This window comes from Phaenicophaeus curvirostris, unplaced genomic scaffold, assembly GCF_032191515.1.
Source record: "Phaenicophaeus curvirostris isolate KB17595 unplaced genomic scaffold, BPBGC_Pcur_1.0 scaffold_84, whole genome shotgun sequence".
Taxonomy (NCBI): Eukaryota; Metazoa; Chordata; class Aves; order Cuculiformes; family Cuculidae; genus Phaenicophaeus; species Phaenicophaeus curvirostris.
The window spans coordinates 381,122-399,970 of NW_027206706.1; the positions used below are offsets into that span (position 1 = coordinate 381,122).

Here is an 18,849-nt window from a genome sequence, read left to right on the forward strand (position 1 = left end):
AAGATGGGGGTGGTGGGACCTCCAGGAACCTTCAACAGGGGTTGGTTAGGAGGACCAAGAGCTTCAAAATGGGGTTTGGGGACCTCCAGGACCCCATAACTACATTAAATAAGTCATAGAAGACCAAGGTCTTCAAGCTGGGGGTGGTAGGACCTCCAGGAACCTTCAACAGGGCTTGGTTAGGGGGGCCAAGAGCTTCAGAATGGGGTTTGGGGACCTCTAGGACCCCATAACTACGTCAACTTGGTCATGGAAGCCCAAGATCTTCAAGCTGAGGGTGGTGGGACCTCCAGGAACCTCCAAGGTGCCCTCGTCCTCCAGGTGGGCAACAACTTCAACAGCCCCAACACCCGCCGCTACCTGAGCCAATTCGCCTCCAGCCCCAGCGCCGAGTTCGTGAAGGTCCTGGACAGCTTCGAGAAGCTCCAGGGTCTCTTCCAGGAGCTCCAAGCCAAGATCTACGACATCGAAGGTCCCCACTCAAGCTTGTTTGAGGTCTCCTCCTCTCTCGAGGTCTTCTCCTCGGCCTTGACCGGCTTCTCCCGTGGGTTTCAGGCACCAGCGACTTGAACCGGTTCCACCTGGAGCTTTGCTCCAGCGGGATGAGCGTCGGGGTTGTCCACGTAAGGGGCTGGAGGCATCTCGAGGGGGGTTGGGAGACGCTCCAGGAGGGTCCCTGAGGATCTTCTGCCCCGTCCCCTCCCCCCTCCAGGGCCACCGGGTCACCGGGGCGGTGGGCGCCGACAACTGGGCCGGGGGGTTGGTGGAGATGGAGCCCGAGAACGAGACCTTCGTGGCCAACCCGGCCCTGCAGGACAACGTCACCGACGCCTACCTGGGTAGGGACCTCAGCTGGGGGGGGTGGGACCAGGGATGGAGGGGTGGGAGGGGGTGGGACCCAAGTTGGAGGTGATAGAACCCAAGTTGGAGGTGGTGGGACCATGGATGGAGGGGTTGGAGATGATAGAACCCGAGCTAGGGGTGGTGGGACCCAAGTTGGAGGTGATGGGACCATGGATGGAGGGGTTGGAGATGGTGGGACCCAACCTGGAGGTGGTGGGATCATGGATTGAGGGGTTGGAGAAGGTGGGACCCAACCTGGAGGTGACAGAACCCAAGTTGGGGTTGGTGGGACTATGGATGGAGGGGTTGGGGGTTGTGGGACCCGAGTTGAAGGTGGTGGAGTCATGGATGGAGGGTTTGAAGGTGGTGGGACCCACATTGGAGGTAGTGGGACCATGGATGGAGGGGTTGGAGATGGTGGGACCCAAGTTCGAGGTGGTGGGACCATGGATGGAAGAGTTTGGGGGTGGTGGGACCCACGTTGAAGCTGGTGGAGTCATGGATGGAGGGTTTGAAGATGGTGGGACCCAAGTTGAAGGTGGTGGGACCATGGATGGAGGGTTTGAAGATGGTGGGACCCAAGTTGAAGGTGGTGGGACCATGGATGGAGGGGTTGGAGGTGGTGGGACCCAACCTGGAGGTGGTGGGACCATGGATGGAGGGGTTGGAGATGGTGGGACCCAAGCTGGGAGTGAGGGGACCCACATTGGAGATGGTGGGACCTGAGTTGGAGGTGGTGGGACCATGGATGGAGGGGTTGGAGATGGTGGGACCCAAGCTGGGAGTGAGGGGACCCACATTGGAGATGGTGGGACCTGAGTTGGAGGTGGTGGGACCATGGATGGAGGGGTTGGAGATGGTGGAACCCAAGCTGGAGGTGGTGGGACCATGGATGGAGGGGTTGGAGATGATGGGACCCAAGTTCAAGGTGGTGGGACCATGGATGGAAGAGTTTGGGGGTGGTGGGACCCAAGTTGAAGGTGGTGGAGTCATGGATGGAGGGTTTGAAGATGGTGGGACCCAAGTTGAAGGTGGTGGGACCATGGATGGAGGGGTTGGAGATGGTGGAACCCAAGTTGGAGGTGGTGGGACCAGGGATTGAAGGGTTGGAGATGGTGGAACCCAACCTGGAGGTGGTGGGACCAGAGATGGAGGGGTTGGAGCTGGTGTCCCCGGCCGGGTTGTCCCCCCCAGGTTACTCCTTGGCCACCCTCCACCTCCCCGCGGCGACGCTGGTGGCGGCCGGAGCCCCCCGCCACCTCCACGTCGGCGCCGTCGTCCTCTTCGAGGTCCCCGAGGCCACCGGGAGCTGGCGGCTCCTCCAGACCCTGCTGGGCGAGCAGGTCCGAGAAGGTCCCCGAGGAGAAGATCTCCAAGATCTCGATCTTCTCGAGAAGATCTTTGATCTTCTCGAGAAGATCGAGATCTTGGAGATCTTCTGGAGAAGATCTTCTGGGGTTGTCCCACCTCCCGGTGACCTTGGTGGGACCCTTCTAGGTGGGCTCCTACTTCGGGGCCACCCTCTGCGCCCTGGACCACGAGGAGAAGACGGTGGCTCTGCTGGTGGGCGCCCCCAACCACTACGACGGCCGCCGAGGGGGCCGCGTCCTGCTCCACCGCTGGGAGAAGGTGAGGAGACCCCAAGAGCTCCGAGAACCTCGACCTGGAGGCCCCCGGAGAGGGTCCTGGGGGCCTCGAGGGGAGGAGATAAGGAGATCCAGGTGACCCAGGGGGACCAAGGGGACCTCGAAGCAAGGAATTGAGGGGGTCAAGGTGACCCCAAGGCCAGGAGATGATGGAGAAGATCCAGGTGACCCCCAACTCGAGGTCCTGGGGTGACCAAGGTGACCCCAAGCCCAGGAGATGCCAGAGGAGATCGAGGTGACCCCCAACTCAAGGTCCTGGGGTGGTCAAGGTGACCCCAAGCCCAGGAGATGATGGAGGAGATCCAGGTGACCCCCAACTCGAGGTCCTGGGGTGACCAAGGTGACCCCAAGCCCAGGAGATGCTGGAGGAGATCCAGGTGACCCCCAACTCAAGGTCCTGGGGTGACCAAGGTGACCCCAAGCCCAGGAGATGAGGAGATCCAGGTGACCCCAAGCCCGGGAGATGCTGGAGGAGATCCAGGTGACCCCCAACTCAAGGTCCTGGGGTGGTCAAGGTGACCCCAAGCCCAGGAGATGATGGAGAAGATCGAGGTGACCCCCAACTCGAGGTTGTGGGGTGACCAAGGTGACCCCAAGCCCAGGAGATGATGGAGGAGATCCAGGTGACCCCCAACTCAAGGTCCTGGGGTGGTCAAGGTGACCCAAGCCCAGGAGATGAGGAGATCCAGGTGACCCCAAGCCCAGGAGATGCTGGAGGAGATCGAGGTGACCCCCAACTCGAGGTTGTGGGGTGACCAAGGTGACCCCAAGCCCAGGAGATGCTGGAGGAGATCCAGGTGACCCCCAAGCCCGGGAGATGCTGGAGGAGATCCAGGTGACCCCTCAACCATCTCCTGGTCCCTGCAGGAGACGCTGGTGGTGACCGAGGAGCTCCTGGGCGCCCCCGGTCACCCCCTGGGGCGTTTCGGGGCCTCGGTGGTGGCTCTGGGGGACCTGGACGGGGACGGGTGGCCCGAGGTGGCCGTGGGGGCCCCCCTGGAGGACGAGGAGCGAGGAGCCGTCTACATCTTCTCGGGGCGAGAAGGAGGCGTGGAGAACGTCTACAGCCAGGTGGGACCTGGGGGATGGAGCTGGGGGGCTGTGGATGGAGGAGGAGGTTGGAGATGGAGCTCCTGGAGCTCTAGGAGGTGGAGGAGAAGGTTGGAGATGGAGCTCCTGAAGCTCTAGAGATGGAGGAGAAGGTTGGAGGTGGAGGAGAAGGTTGGAGATGGAGCTCCTGGAGCTCTAGGAGGTGGAGGAGAAGGTTGGAGATGGAGGAGGAGGTTGGAGATGGAGCTCCTGGAGCTCTAGGAGGTGGAGGAGAAGGTTGGAGATGGAGGAGAAGGTTGGAGATGGAGCTCCTGGAGCTCTAGGAGGTGGAGGAGAAGGTTGGAGGTGGAGGAGAAGGTTGGAGATGGAGCTCCTGGAGCTCTAGGAGGTGGAGGAGAAGGTTGGAGGTGGAGGAGAAGGTTGGAGATGGAGCTCCTGAAGCTCTAGAGATGGAGGAGAAGGTTGGAGGTGGAGGAGAAGGTTGGAGATGGAGGAGAAGGTTGGAGATGGAGCTCCTGAAGCTCTAGGAGGTGGAGGAGAAGGTTGGAGATGGAGGAGAAGGTTGGAGATGGAGCTCCTGGAGCTCTAGAGAGGGAGGAGAAGGTTGGAGATGGAGGAGAAGGTTGGAGATGGAGGAGAAGGTTGGAGATGGAGCTCCTGGAGCTCTAGGAGGTGGAGGAGAAGGTTGGAGATGGAGCTCCTGAAGCTCTAGGAGGTGGAGGAGAAGGTTGGAGATGGAGAAGAAGGTTGGAGATGGAGGAGAAGGTTGGAGATGGAGCTCCTGGAGCTCTAGGAGGTGGAGGAGAAGGTTGGAGATGGAGCTCCTGAAGCTCTGGAGGTGGAGGAGAAGGTTGGAGATGGAGCTCCTGAAGCTCAAGGAGATGGAGGAGAAGGTTGGAGGTGGAGGAGAAGGTTGGAGATGGAGCTCCTGGAGCTCTAGAGATGGAGGAGAAGGTTGGAGGTGGAGGAGAAGGTTGGAGATGGAGCTCCTGAAGCTCTGGAGGTGGAGGAGAAGGTTGGAGATGGAGGAGAAGGTTGGAGATGGAGCTCCTGAAGCTCTAGGAGGTGGAGGAGAAGGTTGGAGATGGAGGAGAAGGTTGGAGATGGAGCTCCTGAAGCTGTAGGAGAGGAGATGGAGGAGAAGGTGGGTGGTGGAGCTCCATCCCCCGTCCCCGCAGCGCCTGGAGGGGCAGGAGGTGACCCCGGGGCTGAGGTTCTTCGGGCAGGCGCTGGACGGAGTGAGGGACGTGACGGGGGACGGGCTGGTGGACCTGGCGGTGGGGACACACGGAGCCGTCGCCGTGCTCAGGTGGGACCGGGGGGGGGGACACGGGGACCTGGGGGGGGACACGGGGACCTGGAGATGGACACGGGGACCTGGAGATGGTGGTGGGGACGTGGGGATGGGGTCATGAGGACCTGGAGATGCTGGAGGCTCCGTGGATGGTGATGAGGACGTGGGGATGGGGTCGTGGGGATGGACACGGGGACCTGGGGATGGACGTGGGGACCTGGAGATGGTGGTGGGGATGTGGGTATGGGGTCGTGAGGACCTGGAGATGGTGGTGGGGACGTGGGGATGGGGTCGTGAGGACCTGGAGATGCTGGAGGCTCCGTGGATGGTGATGAGGACGTGGGGAAGGGGTCGTGGGGATGGACATGGGGACATGGGGATAGACACGGGGACCTGGAGATGGTGGTGGGGACGTGGGGATGGGGTCGTGAGGACCTGGAGATGCTGGAGGCTCCATGGATGGTGATGAGGACGTGGGGATGGGGTCATGCAGATGGACATGGGGACCTGGAGATGGTGGTGGGGACGTGGGGATGGGGTCATGAGGACCTGGAGATGGTGGTGGGGACATGAGGATGAGGAGATGAGGACCTGGAGATGCTGGAGGCTCTGTGGATGGTGATGAGGACGTGGGGATGGGGTCGTGGGGATGGACATGGGGACATGGGGATGGACGTGGGGACCTCGAGATGGTGGTGGGGACGTGGGGATGGGGTCGTGAGGACCTGGAGATGCTGGAGGCTCCATGGATGGTGATGAGGACGTAGGGATGGGGTCGTGGGGATGGACACGGGGACCTGGAGATGGTGGTGGGGACGTGGGGATGGGGTCAAGAGGACCTGGAGATGCTGGTGGGGACATGAGGATGAGGAGATGAGGACCTGGAGATGCTGGAGGCTCCGTGGATGGTGATGAGGCCGTGGGGATGGGGTCGTGGGGACCTGGAGATGCTGAAGGGGCCGTGGGGTGTCGGCCATGACACCCCCTCCCCTCCCCCCTCCCCCCCCCCAGGTCCCTGCCCACCCTCCGCCCCTCCCCCACCCTCTCGGCCTCCCCCTCGGCGATTCCGTCCCGCGACGTCGACTGCGGGGGAGGGGCCGGCGCCCGCCTCACCCTCCGACTCTGCCCCCGGCCCAACCCCCCCCGAGGTGACCCCCGCGTGACCCCCCACGCGACCCCAACCCCCACCACGTGACCCCCACGTGACCCCAACCCCCACCACATGACCCCCACGTGACCCCAACCCCCACCATGTGACCCCCACGTGACCCCAACCCCCATCATGTGACCCCTATGTGACCCCCACCTGACCCCAACCCCCCCATGTGACCCCACATGACCCCATCCCCCACCATGTGACCCCTATGTGACCCCCACATGACCCCAACCCCCACCACATGACCCCCACATGACCCCAACCCCACCACGTGACCCCCACGTGACCCCAACCCCCACCATGTGACCCCTACATGACCCCCACATGACCCCAACCTCCACCATGTGACCCCCATGTGACCCCCACGTGACCCCAACCCCCACCCCATGACCCCACGTGACCCCAACCCCCACCATGTGACCCCCACGTGACCCCAACCCCCACCATGTGACCCCTACGTGACCCCCACCTGACCCCAACCCCCACCACATGACCCCCACGTGACCCCAACCCCACCATGTGACCCCCACATGACCCCATCCCCCACCATGTGACCCCTCTGTGACCCCCACGTGACCCCAACCCCCATCACATGACCCCCACGTGACCCCAACCCCCACCATGTGACCCCTATGTGACCCCCACCTGACCCCAACCCCCACCACGTGACCCCCACGTGACCTCCACGTGACCCCAACCCCCAACCCATGACCCCCATGTGACCCCAACCCCCGCCTCATGACCCCCATGTGACCCCTATGTGATCCCTATGTGACCCCAACCCCACCATGTGACCCCTATGTGACCCCAACCCCCACCATGTGACCCCTACGTGACCCCCACCTGACCCCAACCCCCACCACATGACCCCCACATGACCCCAACCCCCCACGTGACCCCCACGTGACCCCAACCCCCACCATGTGACCCCTATGTGACCCCCACATGACCCCAACCCCCACCATGTGACCCCCACGTGACCCCCACGTGACCCCAACCCCCACCATGTGACCCCTACGTGACCCCCACCTGACCCCAACCCCCACCACATGACCCCCACGTGACCCCAACCCCCACCATGTGACCCCTACGTGACCCCCACCTGACCCCAACCCCCACCACATGACCCCCACGTGACCCCAACCCCCACCATGTGACCCCTACGTGACCCCCACCTGACCCCAACCCCCACCACATGACCCCCACATGACCCCAACCCCCCACGTGACCCCCACGTGACCCCAACCCCCACCATGTGACCCCTATGTGACCCCCACATGACCCCAACCCCCACCATGTGACCCCTACGTGACCCCCACCTGACCCCAACCCCCACCACATGACCCCCACGTGACCCCAACCCCCACCATGTGACCCCTACGTGACCCCCACCTGACCCCAACCCCCACCATGTGACCCCCACATGACCCCAACCCCCACCCCATGACCCCATGTGACCCCAACCCCCACCGTGTGACCCCTCTGTGACCTTCTCATGACCCCAACCCCCACCACGTGACCTCACATGACCCCAACCCCCACCCCATGACCCCACGTGACCCCAACCCCCACCACGTGACCCCCATGTGACCCCTACCCCCACCTTGTGACCCCCATGTGACCTCGTGTGACCCCCACATGACCCCAACCCCCACCATGTGACCCCTACGTGACCCCCACATGACCCCAACCCCCACCATGTGACCCCCACGTGACCCCCACCTGACCCCAACCCCCACCCCGTGACCCCCACGTGACCCCAACCCCCGCCTCATGACCCCCACGTGACCCCAACCCCCACCATGTGACCCCCACGTGACCCCCACGTGACCCCAACCCCCACCCCGTGACCCCCACGTGACCCCAACCCCCACCACGTGACCCCCACGTGACCCCAACCCCCACCATGTGACCCCTATGTGACCCCTACATGACCCCAACCCCCACCATGTGACCCCCACGTGACCCCTCTTTCCCCTAGCCCCTCCCCCCACGTGACCCTCTCTCTAGCCCCGCCCCCTCACGTGACCACCCCCCCTCTCTGTGTCCCCCCAGGGGTCCCGCCCCCCCCGCTGCGGTTCCGGGTTCTGCTGGAGCCCCAGAGGGCGCGGGGGAGGGGCGGGATGGGGGCGGGGCTGAGCCGAGAGTGGGCGGGGCGGAGCGAGGGGGCGGGGCCCGAGTGCCTGGAGGAGGAGCTGCTGCTGCCGGTGAGGGGCTGGGACCCCCACCTGGGGGGCTGGGACCCCCGCTTATGGGGCTGGGGGGCCATATTGGGGGGCTGGGACCCATATTGGGGGGCTGGGACCCCCACCTGGGGGGCTGGGACCCATATTGGGGGGTTGGGAGCCCCACTTGGGGGGCTGGGACCCCCACTTATGGGGCTGGGACCCCCACCTGGGGGGCTCGGACCCATATTGGGGGGCTGGGACCCCCACCTGGGGGGCTGGGACCCCCACTTATGGGGCTGGGGGGCCATATTGGGGGGCTGGGACCCCCACCTGGGGGGCTGGGGGGCCATATTGGGGGCTGGGACCCATATTGGGGGGCTGGGACCCCCATTGAGGGGCTGGGACCCACACTTATGGGGCTGGACCCACATTGAGGGGCTGGGACCCACATTGAGGGGCTGGAACCCACACTTATGGGGCTGGGACCCACACTTATGGGGCTGGACCCACATTGAGGGGCTGGGACCCACACTTATGGGGCTGGGGGGCCATATTGGGGGCTGGGACCCCCACTTGGGGGGCTGGGACCCACACTTATGGGGCTGGGACCCACACTTAGGGGGCTGGGACCCCCACTTATGGGGCTGGGACGCCATATTGGGGGGTTGGGACCCATATTGGGGGGCTGGGACCCACACTTGGGGGGCTGGGACCCATATTGAGGGGCTGGGACCCATATTGAGGGGCTGAGACCCACATTGAGGGGCTGGAACCCACACTTAGGGGGCTGGGACCCACACTTATGGGGCTGGACCCACATTGAGGGGCTGGGACCCACACTTGGGGGGCTGGGACCCATATTGGGGGGCTGGGACCCCCACCTGGGGGGCTGGGACCCACACTTATGGGGCTGGGGGGCCATATTGGGGGGCTGGGACCCATATTGGGGGGCTGGGACCCACACTTGGGGGGTTGGGACCCCCACTTATGGGGCTGGGGGGCCATATTGGGGGGCTGGGACCCACACTTATGGGGCTGGGGGGCCATATTGGGGGGCTGGGACCCATATTGAGGGTCTGGGACCCCCACCTGGGGGGCTGGGACCCACACTTATGGGGCTGGGGGGCCATATTGGGGGGCTGGGACCCATATTGAGGGGCTGGGACCCACACTTGGGGGGCTGGGACCCATATTGGGGGGCTGGGACCCCCACTTATGGGGCTGGGGGGCCATATTGGGGGGCTGGGACCCCCACTTATGGGGCTGGGACTCATATTGGGGGGCTGGGACCCACACTTGGGGGGCTGGGACCCACACTTATGGGGCTGGGACCCACACTTGGGGGGCTGGGACCCACACTTATGGGGCTGGGGGGCCATATTGGGGGGCTGGGACCCATATTGGGGGGCTGGGACCCCCACTTAGGGGGCTGGGACCCATATTGGGGGGCTGGGACCCACATTGAGGGGCTGGGACCCACACTTATGGGGCGGGGCCCCCCACTTATGGGTCCGCCCCCCACTTGTGGGTCGCGCGCAGCCCTGCCTGGACGACACCATCAGCCCCCTCCGGCTGGCGGCCGCCCTCTCGCTGCCCCACGGCGCCGGCGCCGTCCTGCGCCCCCCAAGTCCCAGCGTCTCGCTCGAGGTGAGGGGGGGGACACACACTATGGGGCTGGGACCCACACTTGGGGGGCTGGGACCCACACTTGGGGGGCTGGGGGATCCATATTGGGGGGGCTGGGACCCATCTTGGGGGGCTGGGACCCACACTTATGGGGCAGGGGGACCCCTCTTGGGGGTCAGACCCACACTTGGGGGGCAGGGGGACCCATACTGGGGGCTTGGACTCACACTTATGGGGCAGGACCCACACTTGGGGGGCAGGGGAAGCCCTATTGGGGGTCTCTGACCCACACTTGGGGGGCAGGACCCATATTTGGGGTCAGGAGCCACACTTTGGGGGGCAGGGACCCACACTTATGGGGCGAGGGGGACCCCTATTGGGGGTCAGACCCACACTTAGGGGGCAGGAGCCACACTTGGGGGGCTGGGACCCACACTTATGGGGCTGAGGGACCCCTATTGGGGGTCAGACCCACACTTAGGGGGCAGGAGCCGCACTTGGGGGGCTGGGACCCACACTTATGGGGCTGAGGGACCCCTATTGGGGGTCAGACCCACACTTGGGGGGCAGGAGCCACACTTGGGGGGCAGGGACCCACACTTATGGGGCGAGGGGGACCCCTATTGGGGGTCAGACCCACACTTAGGGGGCAGGAGCCACACTTGGGGGGCTGGGACCCACACTTACGGGGCTGAGGGACCCCTATTGGGGGTCAGACCCACACTTGGGGGGCAGGGGATGCCCTACTGGGGGGCTCTGACCCACACTTGGGGGTCAGGGACCCACACTTATGGGGCAGGAGGACCCCTACTGGGGGTCAGACCCACACTTGGGGGGCAGGACCCACATTTATGGGGCTGGGGGACCCCTATTGGGGGTCAGACCCACACTTGGGGGGCAGGACTCACACTTATGGGGTGAAGGGGACCCCTATTGGGGTTCAGACCCACACTTGGGGGGCAGGGACCCACACTTATGGGGCAGGAGGACCCCTATCAGGGGTCAGCCCCACACTTAGGGGTCAGGGGAAGCCCTATTGGGGGTCAGACCCACACTTGGGGGTCAGGGACCCACACTTATGGGGCAGGAGGACCCCTATTGGGGGTCAGCCCCACACTTGGGGGTCAGGGACCCACACTTATGGGGCAGGAGGACCCCTATCGGGGGTCAGCCCCACACTTGGGGGTCAGGGAGACCCATATTGGGGGTCAGACCCACACTTGGGGGTCAGGGACCCACACTTATGGGGCAGGAGGACCCCTATCGGGGGTCAGCCCCACACTTGGGGGTCAGGGACCCACACTTATGGGGCGAGGGGGACCCCTATTGGGGGTCAGCCCCACACTTGGGGGTCAGGGAGACCCATATTGGGGGTCAGCCCCACACTTGGGGGGCAGGGACCCACACTTATGGGGCAGGAGGACCCCTATCGGGGGTCAGCCCCACACTTAGGGGTCAGGGGAAGCCCTATTGGGGGTCTCTGACCCACACTTGGGGGTCAGGGACCCACACTTATGGGGCAGGAGGACCCCTATCAGGGGTCAGCCCCACACTTAGGGGTCAGGAGAACCCCTATTGGGGGTCAGCCCCACACTTGGGGGTCAGGGACCCACACTTATGGGGCAGGAGGACCCCTATCAGGGGTCAGCCCCACACTTAGGGGTCAGGGGAAGCCCTATTGGGGGTCAGCCCCCCACTTGGGGGTCCCAGCCCCACACCTGCCCCCCCTCCTGTGCCCCACAGATCCCCTTCGAGCAGAGCTGTGGGGCGGACGGCGTGTGCCAGGCCGACGTGGGGCTGGAGGCCGTCGCCGTGGGGCGGGGGCTGCCGGTGGGGCGCCCCGCGGCCACTTATGGGGCGCGGCTGGTGCTGCGGAACCGGGGGGACGACGCTTACGGGGCCGCCCTACAAGTCGGGGGGCCCGAGGGGCTGGCGCTGCGCAGGGCCAGGGCCTGGAGGGTGAGTGCGACCCACACTTGGGGGGCGGGAGCCACGCCTGGGGGGCTGGGACCCCCACTTGGGGGGCGGGAGCCACGCTTGGGGGGCTGGGACCCATATTGAGGGGCTGGGACCCCCACTTGGGGGGCAGGAGCCACGCTTGGGGCGCTGGGACACATAGTGAGGGGCTGGGACCCACACTGGGGGGGCTGGGACCCACACTTGGGGGGCTGGGACCCACACTTATGGGGCTGGAGGGACATATTGGGGGGCTGGGACCCACACTTGGGGGGCTGGGACCCACATTGAGGGGCTGGGACCCACACTTGGGGGGCGGGAGCCACGCCTGGGGGGCTGGGACCCACACTTGGGGGGCTGGGACCCATATTGAGGGGCTGGGACCCATATTGAGGGGCTGGGACCCACACTTGAGGGGCTGGAGGGACATATTGGGGGGCTGGGACCCCCACTTGGGGGGCAGGAGCCACGCTTGGGGGGCTGGGACACATATTGAGGGGCTGGGACACATATTGGGGGGCTGGGACCCACACTTATGGGGCTGGGACCCGCACTTGGGGGGCTGGGACCCACACTTATGGGGCTGGGACCCGCACTTGGGGGGCTGGGACCCACACTTATGGGGCTGGGACCCCCACTTGTGGGGCTGGGACCCGCACTTGGGGGGCAGGGACCCATATTGAGGGGCTGGGACCCACACTTGTGGGGCTGGGACCCGCACTTGGGGGGCTGGGACCCACATTGAGGGGCTGGGACCCACACTTGGGGGGCTGGGACTCATATTGGGGGGCTGGGACCCCCACTTGTGGGGCTGGGACCCACACTTGGGGGGCTGGGACCCACACTTATGGGGCTGGAGGGACATATTGGGGGTCTGGGACCCACACTTGGGGGGCAGGGACCCATATTGAGGGGCTGGGACCCACACTTGGGGGGCTGGGACCCATATTGAGGGGCTGGGACCCCCACTTGTGGGGCTGGGACCCGCACTTGGGGGGCTGGGACACATATTGGGGGGCTGGGACCCATATTGAGGGGCTGGGACCCACACTTCTGGGGCTGGGCCCCCCACTTGGGGGGCTGAGCCCCACACTTGGGGGTCTGTCCCCCCCCCCCCCAGGACTCCGTGGCGGTGTCGCTGGCGTGTGGGGCGCTGCCGGACGCCGTGGGGCAGCCGTGGGGCGCCGTGGGGCAGCCGTGGGGCCTGGCCTGCAGCCTCGGGAGCCCCGTGCTGCGCGCCGGCTGGCAGGTGTGGGGCAGGAATCTATGGGGCGGGAATCTGTGGGGCAGGAATCTATGGGGCAGGGCTATGGGGCAGGATCTGTGGGGCAGAGATCAATGGAAGGGGGTCTGTGGGGCAGGGAGCTATGGGGCAGGGCGCTATGGGGCAGGACCTATGGGTCGGGGCGCTGGGGGGTGGGAATCTATGGGGCAGGGAGCTATCTATGGGGCAGGGAGCTATGGGGCAGAGATCTATGGGGCAGAGATCTATGGGGCTGCCCCACAGCTGCGGGTGGAGCTGACCTTCGACGTCCTGGACAACGTGACGTGGGGCGACGCCGTGGGGCTGACGGCGGCCGTGACCTGGTGGGCGCTAGGGGGCAATCTATGGGGCAATCTATGGGGCAATCTATGGGGCACTGGGGGGCTCTAGGGGGTCTATGGGGTCTCTATGGGTCTCTGTGGGGTCTCTGTGGGGTCTCTGTGGGGTCTGTGGGGTCTCTGTGGGGTCTCTGTGGGGTCTCTGTGGGGTCTCTATGGGGTCTGTGGGGTCTCTATGGGGTCTCTGTGGGGTCTCTGTGGGGTCTCTATGGGGTCTCTGGGGGGTCTCTGTGGGGTCTCTATGGGGTCTCTGGGGGGTCTCTGTGGGGTCTCTATGGGGTCTCTGTGGGGTCTCTGTGGGGTCTCTGTGGGGTCTCTATGGGGTCTCTGTGGGGTCTCTGTGGGGTCTCTGTGGGGTCTCTATGGGGTCTGTGGGGTCTCTATGGGGTCTCTGTGGGGTCTCTGTGGGGTCTCTATGGGGTCTCTGGGGGGTCTCTGTGGGGTCTCTATGGGGTCTCTGTGGGGTCTCTGTGGGGTCTCTGTGGGGTCTCTATGGGGTCTCTGGGGGGTCTCTGTGGGGTCTCTGTGGGGTCTCTATGGGGTCTCTATGGGGTCTCTGTGGGGTCTCTGTGGGGTCTCTGTGGGGTCTCTATGGGTCCCTATGGGTCTCTATAGGGTCTCTATAGGGTCTCTGTGGGTCGCTATGGGGCGCTGACCCCCCTCTGCCCCCCAGCAACAACGAGGCCCCCGGGGCCGAGGGCGACAACAACGTCACCTGGACGGAGCCGCTGAACTTCCACCTGGGGGTCCTCGCGGCCTGGTCTGACCCATAGATCCTGCCCCATAGATCCCTGCCCCATAGATTCTGCCCCATAGATCCAGCCCCATAGACCCCTGCCCCATAGATCCTGCCCCATAGATCCAGCCCCATAGATCCCTGCCCCATAGATCCTGCCCCATAGATCCAGCCCCATAGATCCCTGCCCCATAGATCCTGCCCCATAGATCCCGCCCCATAGATTCTGCCCCACACATCCCTTCCCCTATAACTCCCTGCCCCATAGATCCTGCCCCATAGATTCCCACCCCCCAGCGCTCCGACCCATAGATCCCGCCCCATAGATCCCAGCCCCATAGATCCTGCCCCATAGATCGTGCCCCATAGATCCCTGCCCCACAGACCCCCCCCATCCCTGCCCCCTTGCTCCCTGCCCCACAGCCCTGCCCCACTGATCTCTGCCCCACAGGGACGAGGCCGCCCCCCCCCACCTCAACTTCAGCTCCCGGAGCCCCCAAAGCAAAACCCTGCGGCATCGCTATAGGGTGAGTGCGACCCATAGATCCTGCCCCATAGATCCCTGCCCCATGGATCCCTGCCCCATGGATCCTGCCCCATAGATCCAGCCCCATAGATTCCTGCCCCATAGATCCCGCCCCATAGATCCTGCCCCATGGATCCTGCCCCATAGATCCTGCCCCATAGATCCCTGCCCCATGGATCCTGCCCCATAGATCCCATCCCAGAGATTTCTGCCCCATAGATCCCATCCCATGGATCCTGCCCCATAGATCCAGCCCCATAGATCCTGCCCTATAGATCCCGCCCCATAGATCCCGCCCCATGGATCCAGCCCCATAGATCCTGCCCCATAGATCCTGCCCTATAGATCCCACCCCATAGATCCCAGCCCCATAGATCCTGTCCCATAGATTCCTGCCCCACAGATCCCACCCTATAGATGTTGTCCCCTAGATCCCTGCCCCATAGATCCCACCCCATAGCCCCCTGCCCCACGGATCCCACCCCATAGCCCCCTGCCCCACGGATCCCACCCCATAGCTCCCTGCCCCACACCTGCCCCACAGCTGGAGACGCTGCAGCCCCCGCCCCACAGCCGCCGCCCCCCATCGCTCACGGCCCTCCTGCTCCTGCCCCACACGCTGCCCCACGGCATCGACGTCGTCGACCCCCAAGTGCGCATGGTGAGAGCTCCTCCCCCCCCTCCCCCGCCCCATAGCGACCCCCCCCAGCATCCGTGGGGCAGCCCCATAACCTCCCCCTCTGCCCCACAGGAGCCCGGCGGGGCCTGCGAGGCCGTGGGGCAGGAGGGGGACGAGGCCGCTATGGGGCAGGAGCTGAACCGGAGCCTGGCTGAGGTGGGGGGTGACCCACACTTGTGGGGCTGGGACCCACTTAGGGGGCTGGGGACCCTACTTAGGGGTCACTATGGGGTGGGGGGGACCCACTTACAGGGCTGGGGACCCACTTATGGGGCTGGGGACACACTTAGGGGGCTGGGACCCACACTTATGGGGCTGGGGACACACTCAGGGGGCTGGGAACCTTACTTATGGGTCGCTATGGGGCAGGGGGGACCCATATATTGGCTGCTGTGGGGCTGGGGACCCACTTAGGGGGCTGGGATCCCCACTTATGGGGCTGGGGACTCACTTATGGGGCTGGGATTCCCACTTATGGGGCTGAGGACTCACTTATGGGGCTGGAGACACACTTATGGGGCTGGGGACCCACTTATGGGGCTGGGATCCCCATTTATGGGGCTGGGGACTCACTTATGGGGCTGGGGACACACTTATGGGGCTGGGGACCCACTTAGGGGGCTGGGATCCCCACTTATGGGGCTGGGGACTCACTTAGGGGGCTGGGGACCCACTTAGGGGGCTGCGATTCCCACTTATGGGGCTGAGGACTCACTTATGGGGCTGGAGACACACTTATGGGGCTGGGGACCCACTTATGCGGCTGGGATCCCCATTTATGGGGCTGGGGACTCACTTATGGGGCTGGGGACACACTTATGGGGCTGGGGACCCACTTAGGGGGCTGGGATCCCCACTTATGGGGCTGGGGACTCACTTAGGGGGCTGGGGACCCACTTAGGGGGCTGCGATTCCCACTTATGGGGCTGAGGACTCACTTATGGGGCTGGAGACACACTTATGGGGCTGGGGACCCACTTATGCGGCTGGGATCCCCATTTATGGGGCTGGGGACTCACTTATGGGGCTGGGGACCCACTTAGGGGGCTGGGGACCCACTTAGGGGGCTGGGGACTCACTTATGGGGCTGGCCCCCCACTTATGGGTCTCCCCCCCCTCCCCCAGGGCTGCCCCTCCCCCCACGGGCTCCGCCTCTTCCGGTGCGGCCCCTCGCCCCTCCCCCCCCCGGAAGCTCCGGCCTTCGTCGTCATGGAGACCACGCTGCGCCCCTCCCCCACCCTCCAGGTACACCCACCCACCCCCCCTCCAACCCCTCCCCCTCCCCAACCCTTCCCCCCTCCCGCCATTTCCAGCCACTTCCGGCCCCTCCCCCCCACCCAGGGCCCCGCCCACTTCCGGTTCTGCTCCGCCCTCCGCCTCGTTCTGGCCCCACGAGCCTTCGGCGCCGACCCGGAAGCGCTGGGAGCGCAGGTACCGCCCCTCCCCCACCCCCGCGACCCTCCCCCACTCCACTTCCGGTCACCCCTCCCCCCATAACCCCTCCCCCACCCCCACTTCCGGTCCTCTTGCCCCTCCCCATTCCACTTCCGATCACCTTTTCCCCCTACATCCCCTCCCCCACCCCACTTCCGGTCTCCCTTGCCCCTCCCCATTCCACTTCCGATCACCTTTTCCCCCTACATCCCCTCCCCCACCCCACTTCCGGTCTCCCTTGCCCCTATAACCCCTCCCCCACCTCACTTCCGGTCTCCCCTCCCCCTATAACCCCTCCCCCACCCCACTTCCGGTCTCCCCTCCCCCTATAACCCCTCTCCCACCCCACTTCCGGTCACCCCTTTCCCTATAACCCCTCCCCCACCTCACTTCCGGTCACCCCTTTCCCCCTATAACCCCTCCCCCACCCCACTTCCGGTCTCCCTCCCCCTATAACCCCTCCCCCACCCCACTTCCGGTCTCCCCTCCCCCTATAACCCCTCCCCTACCTCACTTCCGGTCTCCCTTGCCCCTATAACCCCTCCCCCACCCCACTTCCGGTCTCCCCTCCCCCTATAACCCCTCCCGTACCTCACTTCCGGTCTCCCTTCCCCCTATAACCCCTCCCCCACCCCACTTCCGGTCTCCCTCCCCCTATAACCCCTCCCCCACCCCACTTCCGGTCTCCCTTGCCCCTATAACCCCTCCCCCACCCCACTTCCGGTCTCCCCTTCCCCTATAACCCCTCCCCCACCCCACTTCCGGTCTCCCCTCCCCCTATAACCCCTCCCCCACCCCACTTCCGGTCTCCCTTGCCCCTATAACCCCTCCCCCACCTCACTTCTGCTCTCCCCTCCCCCTATAACCCCTCCCCCACCCCACTTCCGGTCTTCCCTCCCCCTATAACCCCTCCCCACCCCACTTCCGGTCTTCCCTCCCCCTATAACCCCTCCCCCACCCCACTTCCGGTCTCCCCTCCCCCTATAACCCCTCCCTTACCTCACTTCCGGTCACCCCTTTCCCCCTATAACCCCTCCCCACCTCACTTCCGGTCTTCCCTCCCCCTATAACCCCTCCCCTACCTCACTTCCGGTCACCCCTTTCCCCCATAACCCCTCCCCCACCTCCCTTTCCCTCCATTTCCGGTTCTCCCCCTCCATTTCCGGTTCCCCCCTCACTTCCGGTTCCGCCCCAGGCGCTGACGGAGCTGGAGCTGCTCTCGGGCGCCGCCCCCGTCGCCATCTTGGTGGGGGGAGGGGCGGGGGGGCTGCTGCTCCTCCTGCTCCTCCTCATCGGGGCCCTCGCCAAGGTCAGACCCATAGATCCTGCCCCATAGATCCTGCCCCATAGATCCCTGCCCCATAGATCCTGCCCCATAGATCCTGCCCCATAGACCCTGCCCATAGATCCCGCCCCATAGATCCCTGCCCCATAGATCCCAGCCCCATAGATTCCCGCCCCATAGACCCTCCCCCATAGACCCTGCCCCATAGATCCCGCCCCATAGATCCCGCCCCATAGACCCTGCCCCATAGATCCTGCCCCATAGATCCCAGCCCCATAGATCCCTGCCCCATAGATCCCACCCCTCCTTAGGTGGGGGAGGGGCTAAGGGGGGTGGGGGAGGGGAAAAGGAGGGGAGGGGCAGCGGGTAAGGAGGGGAGGGGAAACCGGAAGTGGTGGGAGGGGCAACCGGAAGTGGGGAGGGTTAACCGGAAGTGGGGAGGGTTAACCGGAAGTGAGGGGGAGGGGCTCTTCCTCTAACCTCCCCCTCCCCTCCCCCCCCCCCAGTGCGGATTTTTCCGTCGCGGCTACCGGCAGCGCCTGGAGGGGGAGGGGCTGAAGGAGGGGTCGGGACCGGAAGTGGAAGGACCGGAAGTGGAAGGGGCGGGGCCGGAAGTGGAAGGGGAGGGACCGGAAGTGGAAGGGGAGGAGCCAGAAGATAAGGGGGAGGGGCCAGAAGAGAGCAGCGACCCCCTGACCCAGGGCTGACCCCTCCCCCACCCGTGGGAACCAATTAAAGGCCTCGCCCCTCCCCCCCCATTGCTCGTTATGACGGGGGTTAATGAGGGTGTTTTGCTAACGAGGCCTCATGTCTTCATGAGGGGGCGGGGAGGCTAATTAGGGGTGATT

At 65.1% G+C, this 18,849-nt stretch overlaps 2 protein-coding genes across 2 annotated transcripts in view; both read left to right on the forward strand.

The window, feature by feature from the left end:
• The window catches only part of ITGAL (integrin subunit alpha L), a 28,633-nt gene extending 9,834 nt beyond the window's left edge, over window positions 1-18,799 (forward strand). The window contains exons 9-29 of the mRNA XM_069882153.1: window positions 322-472; window positions 556-623; window positions 713-839; window positions 2,038-2,186; window positions 2,341-2,472; window positions 3,357-3,560; window positions 4,718-4,848; window positions 5,845-5,981; window positions 8,045-8,196; window positions 9,697-9,804; window positions 11,527-11,742; window positions 12,860-12,988; window positions 13,247-13,326; window positions 14,015-14,101; window positions 14,529-14,604; window positions 15,148-15,264; window positions 15,355-15,438; window positions 16,408-16,527; window positions 16,624-16,713; window positions 17,912-18,025; window positions 18,508-18,799. Of these exons, the coding sequence (XP_069738254.1) occupies window positions 322-472; window positions 556-623; window positions 713-839; window positions 2,038-2,186; window positions 2,341-2,472; window positions 3,357-3,560; window positions 4,718-4,848; window positions 5,845-5,981; window positions 8,045-8,196; window positions 9,697-9,804; window positions 11,527-11,742; window positions 12,860-12,988; window positions 13,247-13,326; window positions 14,015-14,101; window positions 14,529-14,604; window positions 15,148-15,264; window positions 15,355-15,438; window positions 16,408-16,527; window positions 16,624-16,713; window positions 17,912-18,025; window positions 18,508-18,708 (2,673 nt within the window). The 3' untranslated portion in view covers window positions 18,709-18,799. The remainder of the gene's footprint in view (window positions 1-321; window positions 473-555; window positions 624-712; window positions 840-2,037; window positions 2,187-2,340; window positions 2,473-3,356; window positions 3,561-4,717; window positions 4,849-5,844; window positions 5,982-8,044; window positions 8,197-9,696; window positions 9,805-11,526; window positions 11,743-12,859; window positions 12,989-13,246; window positions 13,327-14,014; window positions 14,102-14,528; window positions 14,605-15,147; window positions 15,265-15,354; window positions 15,439-16,407; window positions 16,528-16,623; window positions 16,714-17,911; window positions 18,026-18,507) is intronic.
• The window catches only part of LOC138734474 (uncharacterized), a 108,253-nt gene that overhangs the window by 85,100 nt on the left and 4,304 nt on the right, over window positions 1-18,849 (forward strand). The gene's annotated exons all lie outside the window — the stretch shown is intronic.